General features: G+C 49.6%; 1 protein-coding gene across 1 annotated transcript in view; it reads left to right on the top strand.

Moving 5' to 3' along the window:
- The first annotated feature begins 1,506 nt into the window (after positions 1 to 1,506).
- Positions 1,507 to 23,594, top strand: part of taf3 (TAF3 RNA polymerase II, TATA box binding protein (TBP)-associated facto) — a 54,343-nt gene continuing 32,255 nt past the window's right edge. Inside the window, 2 exon segments of the mRNA XM_035427286.1 lie at positions 1,507 to 1,885; positions 3,177 to 3,419. Of these exon segments, the coding sequence (XP_035283177.1) occupies positions 1,720 to 1,885; positions 3,177 to 3,419 (409 nt within the window). The 5' untranslated portion in view covers positions 1,507 to 1,719.

The following is a 23,594-nucleotide window of genomic DNA, read 5'->3' as shown; positions in this document are numbered from 1 at the left end:
GAACACGTCCTTGATTTTGGGGTAGTCTCCAGTTAACTTTCACACAGTAGAATTTACTGTATATCTTCAATTTTCTGGGAACTTTAGTGGTGTTTTGTTGTCCAATGGAATTTTTACTGTGTGCATATGGAATAAATGTCATTATTTATGGCAAAGAAAATGCAACCCCATTCTAATGGTTTCCACAACCTGCAGTTGCAATAGTCATCGTGTTGTATCAATGTTGTATAGTTAAGTATTAGTCCACCAGTCAATGCATTTTTAAAAAATTGTGTGTGTACTGTTGGAGTTGGACTGCTATGTCATAGGCAAACAAGATAATCACATTGTTATATAAGGATACATTTTTAAAGTAAGCAGTGTATGGTAAATTAATATAATGCAATACTTGTTGCATATAATTAGTGAGCCATTATAAGTATCTAGGACTTTGAACTAAACCTGTTTTGTCCTACACACTCACACACACAATATATATATATATATATATTTTTTTTTTTTTAATTTCCCAAACTGTCAAAGCCATGCTAATTTTAAGTGTTGGGCGTGCACACTTACAACTCGGAGGGCACCTGTCCACATTTTTGGATGAATCTTTTTTGCTACCTCAGAGGCGACCTGTGCTCTGAAAACTGAGCAAGGTTAAATGCATATGAACTTGGAAACTGTGTTTACAATGCTGCGCACTAAAACAAATCACTCCTCAAAAAGCTTGTTCTTCAGCTTCCAATCCAGCTGCATCGATAAAACACCCTTCGAATGTACACCTATATTTAACTCTTGTTTTCTGACATACAACTTCATACCAACTTAAGCATTCCCTACACTTCAGTTAATTGTTACTATTGTGGAAATTCTGGGTTAATCCAATGCAAATGCTATCTTGGAAGAAAAAAATTTGAACGTTTTATCCAGTCCACCAAGTTTGAGGTCATTTGATGTGAAAGGAAGTCAACAGATTCACACCTTCCCGAACTAGTTTGCTACAGCACTCCGCTAACATTCATATGCACATATTTCCTCTGGTCCTACGTTTGCGGTTAATTTATAGAAACTATAACTACAGTATTTGTTAACCTTGTTGGTCAAAATCATTGTGTGGGTCGGAGAGTCTTTAAAAAACATATAAACCACGAATAGATTTGACAGGATCTTTAGTGGATCTTTAAAAGGAAGCAACGTATAATGGCCTATAATTCACGTGTTATGTTGCTCCACATACAGTTCATCTAAACTCTCGTTGCTCAAAAGGTCCTGCTGCCAATGCCGATAAACAATAATAGATAATAGCTCGATTTCGTAACGTTAAAATGCTGTAATGGAAATTAAATGAGGAACAAATCTTCTAACGTAGGTTTCTGCAGGTTCCCTAAATTTTGCTTTTGAGGCTCGTACATAGGTCTTCGCTTGTTTCTTTCCAACCGAAAAAAGCGGAAGTACCGTTTGTATTTCAGGCAAGAAATACGATGTATGCACAATCGAGTTTCCGCTCGACGCTCGTGGGCAGGGCTAATCGACTCGCTCGGCAATGGTTTTTCACGAGAATCAAGATGGCGACTCTTCCATTAGCGCCAACTTATTTATTCTTTTAGATGCCTATATTATAATCAAATAGCCTGTTCTGTCCCCGATTCCGCAGGGTTTCAATCATCATGAGGACCAGGAGCACCGTTTGCAGCGGGAATTGACTTGCTAAAGACAATTACAGGAGCCGGCGAGATGTGCGAGAGTTATTCCCGTTCGCTGCTGCGGATTTCGGTGGCGCAGATCTGCCAGGCGCTGGGCTGGGATGCGATTCAGCTCACAGCTTGCGACTTGCTCTCAGATGTCCTGCACCGATACATACAACAGTTGGCCAGAGGCTGCCATCGCTACTCGGAGCTCTGTGAGTTCTCCCCCTTCTTCGTGGGCTAGTAGGGTCTGATCACACTGTATGGTAGTTCTCACTCCACACTGTGTTCTGAGGCCTAGCTAGCTAGCAGACTGACAGAACAGAAGATACATGGTTTACTCACGCCTCGGCTAGTTGGCTAGCCGAATAGTTAGCTAGCATCGTTTTGCAAGATCATAACGTTTCACTTTCGGTAATTAACAGTAATTCGCTGCCCTAACTTGATTGCACTCTTGACAAGTTGCTTCTCTTTGTGTTTGCGTCAACTTTTGGACCTTATACAACATGTGACTCGGGCAGTTGTTTCGGATGTCAACAAGGGGGAGTGTTTGTGGGAGTGTTACTCGCTGTATAGATGTTCCCTGGTATGTTCCCTCGCTTTTTCTGGAAACTTTTAACTAGCGTTAGTATTGACAATAATCATTAGTTTATATAACTACCATTAACGCTATTTAAAACAACCCTATGCTTTTGAAATAGCATTCAATGTTGGCTGTCTAGCTAGCAGTTTGTTAGCCGCTAGCTTGCTAACAAGCTACTCTAGCGCGCAGAAGTTGGCTGGTTACAGTAACGCTGGGTCATGTAATCTGTTCCACGTATGTGACGTTTCTTTATCTGATCTATTATACTGTTCGGTTTATGATGTGTCAAATATATAGCTTGCTTGAGGCGGTGATTGGAGAGTAGCATTAGCTGACTAGACTCTAGACCCTCTAGTGTTTGAGTCAGGAGTGGTCTGTAAGGAGACCTTAAGTTGACCCCGCACAACAGTATAGATGCCGATTGTATTGCAGGGTTTTTTCTGTAATTGCGGTTGTAGTAAATTGCTATGGACAATGGAATCGATGACGCAAATAAAACATAACACTGCAGTATTGTTATTTTTCATTACCACTGAACAGCACCCTGTTATTCTACCTCACAAAACCTCGTGAGGCTGAACACCATACCTACATGTCCTCCTCTTGTCTTGTCTTGCTGTCACCTTGCATTTGTTGTACTCTCACATTGAGGCCTACATCAACTGTTCAAGTATATCACAATTTAAAAACCATGCAGCAGTGAATGTGACAGAATTTATACTTTATTAGCTACTTGTTTGATTTTATACACAAATTATTGCTTTAGTGATGTTCAATATGCTTAATATCTGTGTATTATCTAACATATAATCTTTAGAATGTAACTGTAATATTCAGCATTCATTTAAAATATGCGTACAATTTCTTTATTGTTGCTTTGAGGGTGTTCTGTTGTAGGCCTGTCATTGACCCTCTCTCCACAGATGGGCGGACCGACCCGATTCTGGACGACGTGGGCCAGGCCTTCAGGCTGCTGGGGGTCAACCTGAACGAGCTGGAGGACTACATCCACAACCTGGAGCCCGTGGCGTTCGCCCACCAGACCCCCCTCTTCCCCGTCAGCAAGAACAACGTGCTGCAGTTCCCCCAGCCCGGCGGGCGGGACGCCGAGGAGAGGAAGGAGTACATTCCGGAACACATGCCCCCGCTGGTGTCCTTACAGGAAGGTAAGGCCAGACTCGGCGTCACCACCACCTCTTGCTACAAAAAACATGCTTCCAGTAAAAACGGGGAGTGGCTTAAATTACCGTAGGTTGGTGGTGGCGTTTTCCAGCACCGTCGATGGGTTGCCATTCTGCGCCCGTTTCTCTGCCACGCAGCACTCAGAGTTCATGATGTCACAAACATAGCGAATGAAAGGAAATTAACTGATGAACAGCGTTCAGTGGCGTATGTAAAATATGTGAAACACATCTTACATACAGAGCAGCAGTATTCATGCCAATTGTATGTCACTGTACCGTTTAGCCTGAAGATGCTTTGCTCTCCAGTGCTCCAGGTGGGAACATGTCTCTGTCTCAGAGTGAATGAATGATTTCACAAGGCTACGCAAAACAGTGTTGACTGATTAACTGATTCACAACTGGTGTATAAGCTGCCTGTAGGGCAGGGCACCGTTCAGGACATTGACTCTGCTGATACAAAGCTGGGTGGTTTGAATTCTTATCATGGTCACTTCCATTTTAGTGTTTTTTTTTCTTAAAAGCCTGATGATTACTCATTTGTAAATTTAATATGATTGTTACATTCACATTTAATTTTACATTTTCAGCACGGGACATATTATAATGAAGTCCTGTTTCATAATGCTGGTAATCAAACACAGCCAAATAACTGTGATCCTCTGCTTCAGCTATATAGTAATGATGGGTCGAGTGTCAAGTTAATAATAATGTCACAATTTATTTCTGAAGCACTTTTCTATACTCATCATTGCTGAAAAGGGGAATTTACTTAGCCATTCTTCACTGATGGTAGCTCAGAAATCATTGAACAGGTAGCTTATAAACCAGTTGTGAATTATTTAATCAGTCAACATTGTTTTGTGTAGCCTTGTGAAATAAATAGCTCACTCTCACTGACGGAGAGACGCACATGTTTCCATCTGGAGTTGTGGTGACCAAAGCATTTTCAGGTTAAATGGTACAGTGACAAACAATTGGCATGATTACAGAAGTGAAAATCAACTCTCATACTATCTCTTACTGACATTGGACTATGCTGTTCAGGGCTAAAATGTTTATTTTTCATTTTTACTTTTATTTTTTATTTTTATTTTATTTTTTAAATTTCTGCATTACTTTACAACTGTGTTTCGTTGATATATGATTCTGGAAATCAGCTGATTTCTCAGTGATATGAAAGGCACTTGTGGTGTTGAAATGGTGGATCATTCTGGGTGTTGTGCTGTTAAAGGAGGAGACACATTTACCCACGTGTATCACTTGGACTTGGAGAATTCACAATTCACGAAACATTTCATTGCCGTTCATTTAGTTACAGATTCAAATGGCGATTATTACTTCAGGGTCACGTATTAATGTTGTCTCAGTTTTATAATAGACCATAATCCCTCCAAATATGTGTGGATATAGATAAAAAGATTCCTCTAGAGAGAAAGATCCATGAAAAAAAGGTTAACAGAATTCCTAACACTCAGCTTTATTTGGAACAAAGTTTGGTAAGGATCAAAGAGCTCTACAGTTCTCCAGTTTTATGGGAATCTGCTCCTGAGATTTGACGTGCGCTAACTAGAACTAATTTAGGAGCACATCTACTAATTGGGATGCTTTAGCGTGGAGCCTTGGGTAAGTTTCATTTCATGTGATGGAGTCCAGACGCGTGCCCACCTGTGTTTGTGTGTAAAGCACACAGTTCCCCTCGGGTCTTTGGGTACGTTAGCGCCGCGCGTTTGAAACGGTCAAAGAGGAAATGGCGGAACCCCCGGCCGCCTGCGGAGGCCCTACAGCGTGCCGACTGTGGGCTGACTGTGGGCCGACTGTGAGGCTGGCTGTGTCACGCCCAGGAGCCGCAGGAGGAGCCCTCTCTCTTTCTCCCGGGGTCCGGCGCACGCTGTGGGGTCAGGCAGGATGGCGGCTGACGGGGGAGGAGGGGGGGATCTGATGGGGGGAGGGCTGGGGGGGGGGTAGAGGCTGAGGCCCCCCTGACCCGCTCCCCGCGGGGTCTGCCTGAGTCAGACGAGAACCCCGTCCAGACGGGGCGGGGGCGCACGCGCGTCCCGGGGGGTCGCCGAGCGGCGGCGTGCGAGCGGGCCGACCCGCGCCGGGGAGGGGAGGCGCGGGGCCGCCGGCCGGCTCGGTGGGACCGGCAGGGGTCGGGGAGGCGGGTCCAGTCGGGCCCGGGCTCGGCTGGGCTCCACCGCGGCTGCAGAAAGGGACCATTCTCTCCTCGGCGTACCCGTGGAGACCATCGGGAGCTGTCAGGGATCCTGTTACACAGACACGCACAACAGACACGCCACTCAAAACAGCTCTGACATCAGCGCTTTCATCTGGGGTTTACGCTCACACAGACCATTCGTTAAAACAGGTTCTCTCTCTTAGCATGTTTGATACATGCATTCATAAACACCCTTAAAGATCTCATGAAATACATTGTGCGTGTTAACTTGCATCTATAATGTTAAGTGGGAGACTCTTTGAACCTCCGCTCATTATTTGCACACAGTGATACTATTTAATTTAAAGTTCCGGCTGAGATATATCTAGCCTCCCGACAGCCTCTACAGGTGTGTGTTTGAATGTGTGTGTACTGTTTGCCCTCAGGGAGTTTGATAGGCAGATTATGTGGCTGTGTGGTGATGTTAACATGCAAAGTGTATATAGGGAAATGTAGTTTCACTAGAGAGTGAAAGTATTGTTTGCATGTATTTGTTACAAGGTTACAGAAAGGAAGCCACATCGAGTAGCCAGCTAGCGGGACTAGCGGGATGGTAGAAGCAGGGCCCTTGGGGGGGTTTTTCAGGACCAGGCGTGGCACAGTGCTACATGCACTTTACACTGTAGGGAAATGTCAAGCCTGCATGAGATCACCTGTCCTCCTCATCAGACTTTCTAGTGTAATTCTGCACTTAACTGTGGCTTGTCATTTGAGCGACTGTATAAGCAAGCATGCTTAGAGAACTGTCTTGGTGTGTATACCGCATTACATGACAGCTTGTGTACTGTATAGCCATGTGCATGTACCACAGTGAGTGGGGGTTCAAGGTACACAAGTCTTGGAAAGTATGACATATCCTGCATCACTGCACCACTGCTGCATACACTGGGGACCTGCGACCCTTCTGTCCCTTAATGGCCTCTGTATCTCTCCTGTTTTAAATTTGCTGCCTGTGTTGAATGTTGTAGCTCACACAACTTTCCAGCGTTTGGGTTGTGCTACTCGGAAAGTTCGACCTCTTGTGTGATGCATCGCATCGCCCAGCAGATGGCGCCACGTCTGCACAGTCGATAGCGCGCGGCGACAAGCAAGCTGCCTCAGAACAGGCCGAGGCAGGGCTGTGCGAATCCAGCGGAGCGCCGGCGTCGGTGTGTTTACTCTGCTAAAGAGAGGCCCGGTGTTTCATTACCGCCAGCAGGCGCTTCTCTCTGGCCCACAGGCAGCGGTTATCTATTGTCTTTCTGCTTGTTATTGTTTACTCCCAGGGAGCGGGAAGCGCGATTGCATCTGAACATTGAAATTACCGCAGATCTGCGGCCGAGATTAAGCCCAGAATGGAGTGTGTGATTCGAGCCGTGCCTTGCTTTCTTCTCTTCTCCCCAAGTACAGTAGAGTACGGCAGTCCTCAACGAGGTGTGTGCACTTGGAGGCTTTCTCCACCAGGGGGCGATCCATCCATCTCGGCGCAGTGCCCGAGGGCCCCCAAGCTTCCATTTTCCTTCTTTATTAGTTCCGCCGGTCTTCCTAACTCATTCATGCGTACGGGGAAATTAGGGGAGGAGTGTGGATCTTGAGCTGAGCGTTTCTTAATGTTCTCTGCCTGATTTATTAAAAATGGCTTCGGGGGCCTTGGTCAGTCTTCAGGCGGATACTGTCAGCTCGGGACAGTGAGCTCACAGGAACGCTTTTTTGACGTTGCCGTTGTGCTTTATCCCGTGCGCCGCTGGGTCAGATTGGGCGTCGGAAGGTATTGTCGAATGAGAAACGATTTTGCCGCTCTTTTTTTCAACCGACAGGGCCGAATTGTCGGACCACCGAGCCGGCGAATCCAACCGTGGCGTTTCTGCGCCCGCGGGGTCCGAGCGCGCGGGGGTCGAGCTCAAACCCGCCGCCCGTACCGCCGTCTCTCTCCCGCCATCGGCCCCGCCGCCTCCGTTTAAGCGGGCGGAGTCGAGAACGCGGCGAGCGCGCGCGCGTGAAAGAAAAGACCGCCGGGCTCCGGCGCGGCCTCCGCTCCGTGTCATTACTGAGAAGTCTATTCCTTTCATTATCATCTCTCTCTCTTCGCCCTACAAGGCGGAAAATGATTAGAGGAACAGGTGACAAAGCGTGAAGAGATTTCTGCGGGTTCGCCGGTTATAGCGGGTGTCAGATACGGCGTTACATTAAAAGATGAATATAAAAAAGACCCCACCCCCCCCCCCCCCCGACATTCTCTTCGTCTTTAGAAAGGACAATGGAAGTCTCGTCGAAGGCAATTGACTTCCCTCCCCTCAGTGTGCACGGCCTCTGCCAGCCTCACAGACAATCAGCTTTTGATAAAGAGCCATCTTTACGTTGATAATACTCCACTGTCTGAAGGCACACCTGTCACACGCCCATAGGGGAGAGTGTGTGTGTGTGTGTGTGTGTGTGCGCATTTTCCCCTGCGTTTCTCACACGCTCACACACACACACACACGCGCACACGCACACACACTCACACACACAACAGATGATGTTCGTCTCTCCCGTGACACTGATGCTGATATAGTAATACAGCATTATCTCACTCAACCTCCCCCCCCCTTATCTCAATGCATTTCCCTCCCGAGGAAAAGCTATCTACGCTTTGTAGTTCTGACTATTTATGTTGGACAAGGTCAAGATCATTTAAAGTTCTATCTCCGTCTCAGATAAGGGGAGGCGGACAGGAGCGGATGGGGATCGATGCTGAGGCTCCCGGATTTATTCGCCCTCGTTTGGGTGCGTTTTGTTTGGGATACATGCTAACGGCGGCGGCGGCGGACCCGCCAAAGTTTCCCCCATCCATCTTGTTTTTTTTTTTTTTTTTCTTTCCTCTTCCGTTTTTTTTTTTTTTTTGTAAGCGGAGCCCCCTGTCCTGCCCGGCGCGGGGGGCCATTAAAATGCCTAAACGGGCCACTTTTCTCTTCTCCCGAGCCCGCCGGCAGATCAAATCAAACGGCAAATTAAAAGCCCATCAAATAAATCTGAGAGGGGGGCTGTTTGCGCTGGGGCTTTATGGCGCTCCGGGTGCTGAAGGGTGAGGGACCGTCTGTCCCCCCCCGGCTGCTTTTACTGCAGATCTGTACCGCTGAGGGATCGTCCCCGCTGGGCTGGAGCCCTGCTCTTCCACACTCCACGGTCTGCGGTAGTCTGGGAGGGGAGCCTCTGGGAAAAGGGTGGCTCACCTGAGGATGGATCTTAGCCAGCCAGGCCTCCACACCTGGGATAGTCTGTTTCAGCAGACATCTTAGTGAGTGAGTGAGGGTTAGGGTTAGGATCTTAGGTTTAGGATGGATCTTAGCCGGTGAGGCCTCCACACCTGGGATAGTCTGTTTCAGCAGACATCTTAGTGAGTGTGTGAGGGTTAGGGTTAGGATCTTAGGTTTAGGATGGATCTTAGCCAGTGAGGCCTCCACACCTGGGATAGTCTATTTCAGCTGACAACCTAGTGAGTGCGTGTTTGGGTTAGGGTTAGGATCTTAGGTTTAGGATGGATCTTAGCCAGTGAGGCCTCCACACCTGGGGTAGTCTGTTTCAGCTGACAACCTATTGAGTGAGTGTTTGGGTTAGGGTTAGGATCTTAGGTTTAGGATGGATCTTAGCCGGTGAGGCCTCCACACCTGGGATAGTCTATTTCAGCAGACATCTTAGTGAGTGAGTGAGTGAGGGTTAAGGTTAGGGTTAGGGTTAGGATCTTAGGTTTAGGATGGATCTTAGCCAGTGAGGCTTTCCCAACTGGGATAGTCTAGTCAGTGAAGTCTCTATGAATGGGATTGTCTTGGGATTGTTTCAGCAAACATTGTCAGTGAGGTTTCCGATGACTGGGAACGTCCATTTCGGGAGGGATTTTTGAAGTCAGTGAAGTCCCTAAAGGGTTATCCAGCTTTGGAAGGACCTAAGCCAGTGAAGCCTCTTACTGTGTAACATATATTTGTGAGGCAACAGAAATTTGTTTGTACCATTTTGATATCAAGTTCTGTTGTCTGAATAAATCAAAGCTTTTGATGTTCCTGATCACTATGCCATTGAAGCCCTGAACATTCCTGGTCTTGTGGGAACTTGGTGATGGCCTACATTGTATCGCTGCTTTACCTGTAGGGTTTTTCTTTTGATTTAGGTGAAAGGTAACATACCTGTTGAACTTATTTGTGGTGGTGAAGAACTTTCAGGGAGAAGTTTATAAGTGAAACGTTTCTCCCTCACAGAACCAGTATACACTAGAGGTACGGTCTTAGAGAACAGTGTCTTTTGCTGAATAGCTGATTAAAAAACAATTCACTGAATTTTCCCCAAACCGGTGGTTGGCTGAACACTACTTTTTCTGGTTGTTCAACGTGGTAGTGAAGCTTCACCACAAACAGGCCATCGGGAGAAAGTGAAATGTTGAATGAATACATATGAGGTGAAACATTTTGTGTGTGTGTGTGTGTGTGTGTGTGTGTATTCACGGGGAGATTAAGTTACTCTTTTCGATCCTGTGATGGATTAGTTGACCCATACTGAAGCCCACAGTCTGGTCTGGATGAATACTGTGTCAAATTCATTTTACGTCCCCTCCCTGTGTGCTGTATGTTTGTATGAGTGTGAGGTGTGTGTGTGCGTGTCTGTGTTTGTGTGTGTGAGATGTGTGTGTATGTATGTATGAGGTGTGTGTGTGTGTGTGTGTGTGTGTGTGTGTGTGTATGAGGTGCGTGTGTGTATGTTAGTGTATTAGTGTATGAGGTGTGTGTGTGTGTGTGTGTGTGTGTGTGTATGAGGTGCGTGTATGTGTGAGGTGTGTGTGTGTGTATATGAGGTGTGTGAGGTGTGTGTGTGTATGAGGTGTCTGTATGTGTGAGGTGTGTGTGTGTATGAGGTGTGTGAGGTGTGTGTGTGTGTGTGTATGAGGTGCGTGTATGTGTGAGGTGTGTGTGTGTGTATGAGGTGTGTGAGGTGTGTGTGTGTGTGTTAGTGTATGAGGTGTGTGTGTGTGTGTGTGTGTGGCAGGCCTCCCACTGAATCCCGAGCAGCCCTGCTGTATCCATTGAGCCCCCTCCCGGCTTTCCTGTCAGAGTCACCTGGGGTGTGTTAAATGGAACCGAATGTGTGAGACTGACAAGAGCGTTCCCCCTCTCCTCCTCCTCCTCCTCCTCCTCTCCCTTCCCCTCTCTCTGTGTCTTTTTTTCTTTTACCTTTGTCTTTTTCTCTCTCATTTCTCTTTTCCATGTTTTCCTCACAGTGCTAAAGCTTGGTCCAGTGAAACTAAAATCCCACTGTCTCATATTGATCTTTAATACAGATCAGGACCTGGTGTGTCCATTTCAGAATGATGTAGGCCTAAAATTTTGACTGTTTTTTTTTTTAGAGAAAATGGCCTCTTCCAACCGGGCACTTGTTTTGACTTTTGTAAAACAGAAGGGAATTCACTCTTTATATTTCACCCTTACGGGAACGTATTACAATGAGCATTTTAAGTCTGGATATGTTATGGGCCTGTACACAGGAGGTAGGAAAGAAAGAACAAAGCAAAACTTTGCTGACTGATACTAAATGGTCTGAATTTGAAATTAAATATTTAAGTTAGCTTAGTTTTTAAAATATTTTCTTCACTTATATTTTATGATGTCTGAAAAGATAGATCTTCAGGATCTCCAACATTTAAATTGTCCACTGCAATTTTCCTTTTTTGCAAATTCCCTTTATTGTGCTGCAAGTTGCAACGCATACGGTGACCAGGTAGATGGCGCTGTTGCACCAGCAAACGCCAGTGCGGCTCAACAAGTCCCCACTCCCGGCGAAGAATGTACACACGAGTGTTTATGTAATCGAAAGGGCCTTTTTCCAGGCAATTCACGGTGTCAGTCTTTCGCTTTTAAGTTCTGTGGGCAGCGAGCTGGCCTGCCGTTTCTTCATATTTTCCAGATCATAAGCGGGCATTATGCATTGTGCACCACCTCGGCTGTGGCATCGCCCGAGTTCCGACTCCCAATTTAATTTTCTCCCTTCTGTCGGCTTCGCGGAAAAGGCCCCTCTGAAATCCTTCCCCCCTGAAATATTGAAAATGAAAACACTGGTTTAATGCTTCCTGCTTTGCCATTGATAACCTACATTTTTTTTGTCATTGGACAATGGGCGGAAACACCGCCGTCACAAACGGCTTTTTCTCTCGGGCGGCGTCCGCCGCACGCGCGTGGCGTGGGAAATCCGGTCGGTTCCGAGGCCTGGCGGCGCGGCGGGCCCGCGGCCCTCTCGGAATGGCGGTAAATGCGGATTTCCGCCGGCTCGGCGCTCGTGTCGTAGGCGACCGCGCCGTCGCTCGGAGGCCTGGGTGGTGTGAACGTGCCCGTGCGAGCTCGCTTTGTCCCGATGCGTGGGGGTTGCAGGGCTGAGTCCTGGTTCGTTTGGTGCTGTTTGGTGTTAGATTGGGGGGGGCGGGGGGTGGGGGTCCAGTAGGGTGACCTCTGACCCCTCGTCCCTGCACCTCCATCACCCAGCATCTGCCTGTCTGCCCCTCCACCTGTCTCTCTGTCTGTCCCTCCACCCCTCCACCTGTCTGTCCCTCCACCCGTCCACCTGTCTGTCCCTCCACCCGTCCACCTGTCTGTCCCACCACCTGTCTCTCTGTCTGTCCCTCCACCCCTCCACCTGTCTGTCCCACCACCTGTCTCTCTGTCTGTCCCTCCACCCGTCCACCTGTCTGTCCCACCACCTGTCTCTCTGTCTGTCCCTCCACCCGTCCACCTGTCTGTCCCACCACCTGTCTCTCTGTCTGTCCCTCCACCCGTCCACCTGTCTGTCCCACCACCTGTCTCTCTGTCTGTCCCTCCACCCGTCCACCTGTCTGTCCCACCAGCTGTCTCTCTGTCTGTTCCTCCACCCGTCCACCTGTCTGTCCGAGTCGAGGCTGTATCAGCCGTATGCCTCTACCTCTACAACACGGACTGAAATCACTAAAGGGGGAACTGGATTTAACATAAATTTTTATTCACTTCTCATGCATCAGTTATTTGTTTTTCTTTGTGAAGCACCTTAAAAGTTGCGGTGCAGAAGGCAGTGCTCTGTAGCGAGAATGCGCTCGGTGGGGACGGAATGAAACGGACTGCTGGGACCGCAGCTCAACCCCAGTGAAGAGACCACGCTTTTCCCCTTTATCTGACCGGAGGTCTTTTTATTTCCCCCGGCGAACAACTGTAGTGTAAAATCCGGTAAATCACTTTTTTTTTTTTGTGCCCACCAGATTACACTGAGCGCGTGCGGCAGAGACGAACAGGTGGGCTTAGCCCCGCCTCCTTCTGCTCTGGCCCCTCCGGGCGCGTCTCCCCCCCACCCCTCCCCAAATGAAGAATAAATCAGATTTAACGGTAATCGTCTCAAATCCCGAATGTTTTCCTTACAATTTCGCGTGCCGTGCGTCGAAGACATCGTCTGCTCGTACACAGGGTTCCTGTCGCACACAAAGAAATCGCGCCTTGTGTCCACGTTGCTGTCCTTCTCTGTCCTACAATCCATTTTCGTTTTTGTATATTGTATGTATATTGTATATCATAGACGATACCTGTAAATCGTGACCTGAGGTGAAGTCTGTACAGATCACGCCCAGTTTGCTGCAAATGAGTGAAACTAAAGAGACAGCACATTTATTATTATTATTATTATTATTATTATTATTATTATTATTCTTTTATATCAGTGCTGAGCAGCTCCGGTCCACCTCACGCTGTAGAAACTGGCATGCAGGAGTGTTTGCAGATGGCTACACTTTGTTACTGTAGCCTACGAGCTAGCACTAGCAATGCCGGGTTTTGATTTTGAGGAGGGCCTCGGACGCACACCTCGATGGGCACCCGCGCTGCGCACCCCGCGGGGGAAACTTCGCCCAAGGGCGTAATGAGGAGTGGCTCGTTGGGCCGCCTGTTTATCCCCGTCTGAGGAGGAGGCGCTGACGAGCGTGCGCAGCGCAACGGCTTCCCCCCAGAGAGCGTTCAGCTCCGGGGTTAAACAAATCATTTCTGTTCCCCTGGGGGGGGGGGAGGGAGGGGGGAGAGACAGAGAGGGAGGGGTGGAAGGGCGAACTTTGCTTCGTGTCACCGTAGTGCGCAATTCCCCCCCCCCCCCCCCCCCCCCCTTTATCATAGATGAACAGCGCTCTGCCATCCAGGTAAAGAACAAAGGGGGGGGTCGAGATTGCTGTGAGTGCACTTGAGGATGCAAAACTTTTTTTTTTTGTGAAAACCCCCCATCCCCCTCAGATGGACTGCGTGGAAATGGCTTGTGAGCTGAGAATTGCTGGTTTATAATTTTCTAATCAGAAGGGGCTCGGTAAACGCTGACTGTTTTACCTTAATGGCCTTCCTTTGTAATGAGCCCCATTTCCTCTCTCGGCTCTGAGCTCTGTTTGTGCTGCTCACTTTAATGGCTCCCATGGAAAGTGGCAGCATTTTTTTTTTTTTTTTTTTTTTTTGGGTGAGGGGTGTTGAAGTGGCTGTTGCTGCTGCTGCTGCTGCTGGTGGTGGGGGGGGGGGAAAAACATCACAACAATCGATAAAGAGGCGAACGGCAGCGACGTTCTCATCAAAGGGCTTTCTGTGTTTGCATGCGTGTTGTATGTGTGTACTGGAGGTGAACTTTACAGGCAAGAATAATCTTGGGGGTGAGGGGAGGGGGAAATGCTTTTGTAAATTATGGAACCCTGTTCTCAGGACCGGTTCTTGTCCTGTAATTGGGAGTGGGTTCCGCCACGTCCCACCCCCCCACCCCCCCCCCCCACCCCCCTCCTGGAAGCCATTATGCTCTGGCCGGGTATTAATGTGTGTTTATTGTTTTTGGAGGGAAAGAGGCTGATGCAGGCCTTAATGCCCACCACAGGAAATGACTTGGTGCGGCGAAAAACTCGTCAGGAAGGGGGCGGGAGGGGGGGATGGGGGGGATGGGGGGGCACGTAAAATACCGCCGTTATATTCCGCGTACAGAAAATAAAAATAATCAAACGGGCCTGCGCATTTCATTCCTGTCACGCTATGTCCCAAAACAAAACAAAACAGTCATTCTGAGCGGAGCGGGAACAAAAAATACCCTGGCAATTTTTTTGGGGGGGGAAAAATTAAAATAAATAAACAGATGAATAAATTTGACTCCGGTTTTTGGGGACGGTCGTTTCCCGTCGGATTTTAAGGAGCGAAGCGTCAGGTCGGTCGGGGCTGAGAGAGCCCGCGCGGAGTCACGTGCCCCCCCCCCACCCTTCATCCCCCTCGTCGTCGGGAATAAGACGGGAGAAGGAGCCGGAATGGTGTCATTCCTCCTGCCAGTTTCCCGTGCCGCTCCTCCCCGCGGAGGGAGCGCCGGCACGCGGAGCCAGGAATCCCGGCTCATTTACGCGGATGAGCCCCCCCCCCCCCCCCGGGCGCGGCTCCCGCGCGCTCCCAGTCCCTTATTAACGCGCCGCGTGGAAATTCCCATCCGCCCTGCCGCAGTCTGAGAGCAAGAGACGCATTTCCACTGTCCATTATTTAAAGTGTGTAATTAGGATTTTCAATTCTTTTTTTTCCCCCCTTCTCCACTCTCTCCCCGTATTTTCCCTTCCGTAGTCTGTGCTGCAGAGAACACGTGCCGCGGTGTGAATTACAGTGGTTATGAGGCTGCTGAAAACTGCTCCAGTTATTATTATTATTATTATTTACATCGGTTACATTTGTTTTTCTTGTCGGAAGTACCTGGCAAAGCTGGTGTGGCTGTAGAGCACCAGAGCAGTACACAGTAATGCTACAGTTGTGTGCACAGTATTATTCAAATCATTATTGTTGTGTGTTTAATTGGAAAACATCCTTGTCCTGGACAATTTGCGTTAGGCCGACAAGTACTTTTGATAAATAGGGGCTTTGTGACTGAGGTGAAAGTGAGGCGTTGGCTGAGGCCTAGGCCTGCGTTTTGGCATGGGCCATCCTGAAGCAGTCGAACCTGTTCATTCACGTGTTCGGCGTCGCAGCGGGTAGCGGCTGAAACGCCGAACAGGCGGCCCTTCTGAGGATCGGCGAGGGGCGTGTTCCCCTCCCCGGAGGCGCTCTCGAGCGGGCGGGCCTACGTCCCGCCGGGGTCTGGATGGCCCGAGGGCTCGTGTCAGCAGGGAGCGCGCTCAGAACCGACGGCGGCGGTCAACAGGCGACATTTCGCCCGCGGAGGCGGAGAGGACGCCGCGCTCGGCGGCCCGGCGGCGGCCTGTTCCCGCCGGCGGAGCGACGCAGAGCCCCCCCGGGGGTCGCCGTAATTGGCTTGTTTTCCCGCGTCTGATCCGGGCTCCTGTTCACCCGCGGCCCCCCGTGAAGGCCGAGCGAGGGCGGGCCCGTTCCCCCCCTCTGTACGAGGACGAGGGTCCGGACGGATCTGACGGGCTTGTGAAGGTCAGGCGAGAGAAGCGTCTGTTTAAAAAAAACGTTTTTAAAAAATGAAGCCGCGGGCGGCCTCGCTGGTGGAAGCGCCCGGGCCCGCGGTAGTCGGCGGCTCGATGCCAGTTATCGATGACTACTTTGCGTCCCCCCCCCCCCCCCCCTTAATAAACAAAGGAATTAATTATACCCCCGTCTGCCGTGGTGGACCGTGACTCTGCCAGCAAACATTCAATTACCTTTGCGTGTCTGCGGTCTGACTGCCAGACCGCAACCAGGGCTGGCTTTCACTGACCGGCTAGCCGCCCCCAGACCAGGTCAAAAGTGTGTGTGTGTGTGTGTGTGTGTGTGTGCCTGTGTGTGTGTGCGCGCGCATGTGCGTCTGTGTGTGAAAAGTGTGTGTGTGTGTGTGTGTGTGTGTGTGTGCGCGTGCATGTGTGTGAGAAAAGTGTATGTGTGTGTGTGCATTAGTCTGTGTGTGTGTGTGTGTGTGGAAAGCCGCATAATGGCTCTTAATTGACACTACTTTCCCATGACGTCAGGGCGGGCTGTGAGTAGGATTTCGCCCGCCAGGTGTATGGGGCCCTGATTTCTCCCTTTTCTCACCGTTTGTTATTTTTACCGGCCGTTTCTGTTCCCACCTTCTTCGATGCGCGCGGCTGTTTACGATAGCTGTGCGACGCTATCTGCGTACGCGACGGAGACGACAGAAGCGCATTGTTTTCCCGAAGCCGTCCCGCCACATAGGATGTGTGACCCGTGCAAACAAAAATGATTGGACAATCGCGGCACTCTGGTCGTCTGTCTCAGACGGGCGAAACAAAACGAGCCATTCTTTTCCTTTAGGCTGCGGGCTCTCATGCAGCTTTTGCCGGCCGAGCGTCTAATCTTGATTGAATTAAGTACATGAAGTATGTCTCTTTTTTTTTTTAATCGAATGAGAAGAATATGTGCCGTTGTTCGTAAAAAAACGAAAACGTAAAAAAAAGTCAAACGAAAGGTTTGACTTCTGAAGTGTGGTTGTGGTCTGGTGTGACTCCACCTCTGCTTCTTCAGGCCCCACCTCCTCACCTTTATCATTGTGGCAGTTTGAATTTGAATAAAATCGTATCGCGGTTTGAAGTTTTGGTTGACCGCAAAATAATCGGAAATATTTTTTTTACGTATGTCGCCCCCTCCCCCCCCCAACCCAAAAAAATAACCTGGGTAGTATTAAAGGAAGTTGTCCGCCAGTTTCCTACTCAAGGAAAAACCAAAAAATATGAGATCGCTTAAAATGGCATCGTGGCAAAGGGAAGCTTGGCGAACGGCCTTCCGATACGTCGAGAAAAAGAGGCGAGATAACGAGGGCTGGGTTTTGACGAGGAGCCGTCCGGCGCCCTTCAGAGGCCCCGCCTCTTATCTGAGCGCGTAACGAAACAAATGCTGCGCGCGCGCAACCGAGATGCTTTTCAGGGCGCTGTTGAAATGGATCCCTCTTCAGAACTGCGTTCCCGTCCACCCTAACGGTTAAAATTCGCCGCGGGATGCCCGCGGTGCGGTGGAACATGCAGCTGTGCGTTTGGCGGGCTGTGCCGGGATCGATGCAGTACGCCAAATTTAGTTTTTCTCTCGGTGGTTCGGTTGGGTTTTGATTCGGTGTCCACCCTCGCGCCGTTAGGTTGTGTGTTCGGCCCCCGTTGTCAGGGCTGCCACTATCAAGCAGGGTGAACTTGGGTAGCGGTGGTTTCGGGAATGCAGTCGAGGTGGTCACAGTTTGGGGAGGTTTTTCCTGGAAGCTGAATGGCCAGTTGTAGACACTGTTGCAGTTTTTACTCTGGGAAGGATACCGCCACTCTGGCTGAAATGAGGGGTTTTGAGGATAAGATGAATTGGGGAAAAAACGTTCTTCTTACAGAGTTTCTGCCATTTAAACATGTCCAAGGTGATTCATTCGGGACAAATTCAATTTGAAATCAAGTTAATGTAGCTTTGCTGACTAATTAAAATCTTACGGGTTGCCACATCCACCATTGAAGGAGTTGATATTTCAGGGATGCTCTTCAGTTAAAACTGAAAAATGTCCCATTGAGAAACACATTATTTCCATTGTGCTGTGAAAAATAGTTTCTCCAAGATTAAAATCAAGTAAATGACTTTTGCTTCCTTAACTGTATAGCAAGCAGGAAGTTAGTTACCCCAGTTTCAATGTTTTAAGGCTTGGGTGTGTGTGTGTGTGTTTTGGGTGCGGGGGGTGGGGAATAGGGGGTGCATTTATTATAGCACTACCTGTCTAGCTTGCACATGGAGATCATTTCATGTAAGCGTGGTTGTTCCAAACCCCCCCACCCCTTTTCCTAAACCCATTTCTCACCGAGAGTTGATCTTATCGTTCTTTTTCATTTACAATTCTAAACGCGGCTCCTCGACACTTCCCTGCACAGGTCAGTGAAGAGCGCACACACATGCACACGTACGCAGCCGGGCGCGTACGCTCTAATCTCCTAAACAGTGCTTGCTCGGCACCCCCCCCCCCCCCCTCCAGATCCACTAAAGATGTATCGTATTTTGAAGTTCGTGCTGACAAAAAAATTTATATTTTGATATTGATACGGCGAAAAGAGTCAGCCTACATGTTTATCTGTTTCGATCCATCTGTTAAGAGAAGTACACCATCTTGGAGGAAAATCTGTAGAGCTTTTTATCAAGCATCTTGCGGAGAGTGTTGGGTCTTGTGTTACATTCTGTTTCATCATTCCTCAGCACTTATCTGTTGTTTGCTCTGCATAACCGCACGCTGTAATTCAGTTTTTGCCCTCGGACGCCATTGTTTGTATACTGTGAGACAATGTGGCTGGAAAGCAAAAAACCTCCTACTACGTTAAACTGGCTTGAGGACCCGTAACACTGCTTCAAAATGTCTGGTCTTTGAATGGGAGTAGTTGCCTGTTGTGCCTTTTTGAATGTGATCTAAAGGTTGGTCAGTCACTGTGCTGGACTGTATACTGTTATTTAGAGTGGTGTGAAGACCTGTGTGTTGTGTGTCCAGACTGAAGTACCCTATAAAAGGAACTAAAAGATCTGTCTTTCTTTGGTGTAGATCGCCGCCTGGCTGCCTCTTGTCTGTTCTCTGTACTCTGTGACTTTTTTCCTTTTAATAAGAAGTGAAATATTTTTCTGGTCCTTTGTTCTTGAAAGTGTTCCCCTCTTTGAATTGAACCCCAAAGTCGTGTCCGCTCTGTGTCCCTCCACAAAGGCTGCAAAAGCGCGTTCAGAATTACAGTGTCTTTAAAGAGCCGGTCTGAAGTCTTTCCTAATGCCCCTTTAATTTCCTTGTGATTGGACCGAGGTCTCGGTCTGTATCTTGATACTGTTAGACAAATTAGCCTGCTCTTTAGTGGCTCGCATTGCCACATAAGAGTATAAAAAAGTCGCTAAACATTCACATCTGGCTGCAGAGGTCATTATTAAGAGGTGCTCTGTGTGCCACGGCTCGCTTATCTGATGGGTCCTTGTTTGTGTGAATTTCAATGAGGGAGCAGTGCATGCTGGGTGTTTCGTCGGCTGTGTTGAGACCGGTGCTCGCTGCGCTCGTCACCATGGACGCGAGGAACGAGGAGCAGATTGTCGGAATGATCAGGGCCGGGGCGAGATCAGGAACTGACGTCAGTTCTCCGGGCGCAGCTTAAATTAGTTCCTCGCCTCGTTAGAGGATGTGTCTTGTTCGCCATTGTGTCCGCACAGGGGTTTATCCCATTTAGCTATCTCTTGTGTTAGGGAACACAATCTGGCTTTTGTGTGCCTTTTTCAGCAGTCTTTCTCCCCACATCCTTTAAAGAGAAAGGATGTGGGGGGATAAAAAAGGATATTCCACCCCTTTCAGGTTAGATGGCCTCAGGCGGTGTTAGGAGTTGGCAAAAAGACAAATAAATCGATCGGGTCATTTCTCCTGTTGTGTCATTCTTTCTCTTGCCCACGTTACAGGCAGAGTGGTACAGAGTCCTCTTTGCCTGAGAACGTAATGCAGCCAGACTTGCTGTAGTTGGAGCTGACTCTCTGGGCTTGGATTGTTTGGCTCGTGTCTCTCTGCCCTGTACCTTGGTTGTCGCTCATTTTTCCTGCCGATGTTGCGGACATTCAGAAATACCGACGTGCGTTTTTCCCGGTGTATCGGAGGCACCGGTTATAGTAGTAGAGCGGGGCGTACAAATGACAGGAGCTCTCCGTCGCTATGGAGACGCGTGGTCCGCTGAGATCGGACCGTCCGGAGAACGAAGCACTGCCTCCGACCTGTCCGGCCCTGACGCGGCTTCGCTGTGCGAAAGAACAGGCCAAAGCAAACGCACCGGAGGAGCGGATCTCTGAAGGGAAAAGATCCATCAGAGATCGTTCGACGCGGAAGCCGCTCTCGCGGCCGCGGTGAACAATCCGCCTCCTCTCTCTGGCGTGAAGAGGGCGCAGCGAGGGCCGCTTTCGATTACGAGAGGAACGGAACGGGACGGGACGGGAGAACGGAGAACGAGGCTCGATCGGCCCGTCCCAATCGCGCGTCGCCACCGGCAACGCTTCGTCGTTATCTCAGTTTGTACTCATTCTGGGCTCTAGACAATTCAGGAATATTCACCGTTTTGAGATTGGTTTTCTCGGACGGGACGGTGGAATTCGTCACGATCGTGTGATTCTGTGCTGAGTGGAAGATGAATCGGATCGGTCAAGGCGGTGTGCCTCTAGTGCTGTTTTAGAAAGTATCAGTTTTTTTTTTCCCCCCACGTGACAGCTGGTGATAAAGGTTATGTTTGGATTAGCGCCTTAGTGGACTGATCTAGGATCAGCCGTCTACCCGGACGTGACACCCGCTTGACCGTCCCCCCACCACAGCCCCCCTGTCATAAAGGAACCTGGAAGGATTTTGATATCCTGCTGACCCTATAGCACGGGTTATGTACACACACACGCGCACACACCCTACGTGAGGTGTTAGTCTCTCCCTCTCCTTCGCCCTCCACCTGCCTCAGGATCTCCCCGTTCTTCCCGACGAGGACTTCCAGGGCCGGGACTGACCCCGCGGTGACCCCCCCCCCCCCCCCCCCCGCCTTGTAAGTTTATCTAATAACCATAAATGAAGGGATTTCCTGACCCTCAGACGCAGGCCCGCGCCAGATGTGCGCTGGGGAGCTTTCGCAGAGACCGGCCGGCTCTTTCCCTGAGAGACGGAGAGGAAGAACTCTGCGCCGTGGCCTCCACTCGAACCCGCGGAGAGCACGGGCGCGCCCGTCTGCGTGCGTCCCCTACGTGCAGCGGGCGCGCTCCGCCGGCAGCTGATTGGCTACGCGTCTCCGTGGGAAGCGGTTCGCCCTTGAGAGCGGCGGAGTCGCGACGGTCTTGTTGTTGTAGCCGCTGAGTAGGCCGTGCTGAGCAGGGTCGGTGGGGGGAGGGAGCGAGGGAGCGAGGGAGGGAGGGAGGGAGGGAGGGAGGGAGGGAGAGAGAGGGTGTTTAAAAGCCTGTTTGTGTAACTCGGGTAAGAGGTCAGGGACCGGTTCTTGGAGCTTACGGGCCGCTTCCCGGAGTCGTGCCCCAGCGCTGTCAGCACGCAGGAGGGAGCCCGGCTGCGTGTAGCCTACCCCTCTGCGCTCTTCCACGCTTCGCCGTCACGTTTCTCCTCGCTTGGTCGCGGTTGGTCTGCTGCGTCATAGGACCGCGATGGAGGGATCCCTACTTCCTGTAGCCGGGAGACCCTCCTCCACGGCTGCGAAGACCGCGGAGCGCTACCCAGCTTTCCGCCAAAACCGCGCTGCCACAACTGCCACTTATTTTCACCCGGCCAGTCATCGGCTCAGCTGTGCAGCTGTGGCACGTTAGATCCGCAGAGCTTTCACAGCTGGTGCTGGCTCAGGAGATGGCATTGCGAGATGCGGCAAGGAACACCCTGTTGACCGAAACCCCCACCCCCCCCCCCCCCCCCCCTTCCGTGGCCAAGTTATATATCAGCTCACGGCACTCCCAAGTCACGGTCACCTACTTCAGATGGTGGGTTTGGGTGACCGCACCGAGGGCTCGGAACGTTAGCTGCGCGCGCCGCCCAAGATCCCCCACGAGGTCGTTCGTTTGAACCGCGTTGGTTCATGGGGGAAAACCGGCGGAAGACTGGTCTCGGGGCGCCTGTGGCGTTCGGCGCCCCCTAGCGCGTTACTCCTCGCCACTGCGCCGCCCGGGCCGCTGCCCAGACCTCGCGGCGTTCCAGCCGACGGCCGCCGACGCCGGCCCGATCCGGTTTCCCTGCGCTGATCCTCGGGAAAAGGGCCTCGGTCTGCAGCACCGCAGGAATTCGCGGTAGCGCGGCAACAACAGCGGCGGCGGCGGCATAATTGTCGGGGGGGGGGGGGGGGGGGGGGGTATTTTTGGCCCCCGTAATGGCTTCCGATTTTCTGAGCGGAAGCGAAATGTTTGTAAATTCAGCAATTATGAGTCCTAATGAGAGAAAACATCGTGGAGATTACACCCATGTTGCTCGTTTTATATATATAGCTCCCTTAATAGTTTTAAGTGGGCCCCGCTTGGGCTGGACGTCGGGGGAATTTAAGCGAGCCTAAACGGTGTTTTTTTTATTTGACTTGGATCGGTTCTCTGACAGTGAAATATTATAAAGGGCGATATTGACGAGCTGAACGTCGAACGCGCGATGAATGCCAGCGTTTTATTCTCAAGCACAAGGGAGACGTTTTTTTTTCCTGCTTCGGTCGACGATTGTGGCTTAAATCAAATCCCTCCTTGCTTTTAGCATGAAAACCATGTGAGCTTTGGCCCTCAAATGAACATGAGGCCTGTCAACAAATGATTCTCCATATTAAATTTTTCATGTTTTGTGGGGCTGAATTTAATGCGAATTAAACGTAAAGACAGGCTGGAATGGAAAAATTTTAATAACTGGCTACCTGTTAATGGATTATTTTACTTTGCGCCAGTTTTTTTTCCCCCTACAGCCTATGAATGAACACCCAGTGTTCTGTACTCCTTGACTTGTACAGGACGGGGGGGGGGGGGGCCGATTTGATTTTATTAAGAGATGATCACTCTGAGTAAAAAGTAAAGTTTTGACTAATTCAGTCAAAACACATTTAGCCCTGATACGGATCTTGAAGGAGCCACCCGCAGCCTGCAGTTCGAAGGTAAAAATAGAATCGCAGTTGAGTATTTTGGCATCAAGAAATTGCTGGATGCAGCGAAAAGGAAGTCAAATTGTCAAATGACCTGTTTGAGTTTTAACTGACTGCCCCCATACTCTATTTCTATTTAAGAACGTGGATTTATTAGATTAAACAGACTGTATTTGGTATCATTTTTGGTTAGTCATTTTGATTTATTGGACTGTGTACCCTTGTACCTTTGAACAAAGTGTTTCCGTGCCTCAGACAGAAAGCTGGCCTACTCTTTTCTTATAGGTCTGAGCCTAGTAATGGTATGTAACTCAATATCGTTGGTACTATAGAGAGAAATGATTAACTTAGGAGTTGTCTTTGGCTGGCTTGCTATTACAAAACAAAGTGCGCTAAGTGCAGGGAAACAAGTCGATCGTTTGTCAGCGGTCCAGTCGACGAAGAG

The sequence above is a fragment of the Anguilla anguilla genome, chromosome 7 (genome assembly GCF_013347855.1).
Source record: "Anguilla anguilla isolate fAngAng1 chromosome 7, fAngAng1.pri, whole genome shotgun sequence".
Lineage (NCBI taxonomy): Eukaryota > Metazoa > Chordata > Actinopteri > Anguilliformes > Anguillidae > Anguilla > Anguilla anguilla.
Note: the sequence above shows the minus strand (reverse complement) of the source record. Positions and strands in the feature narration are given on the sequence as shown.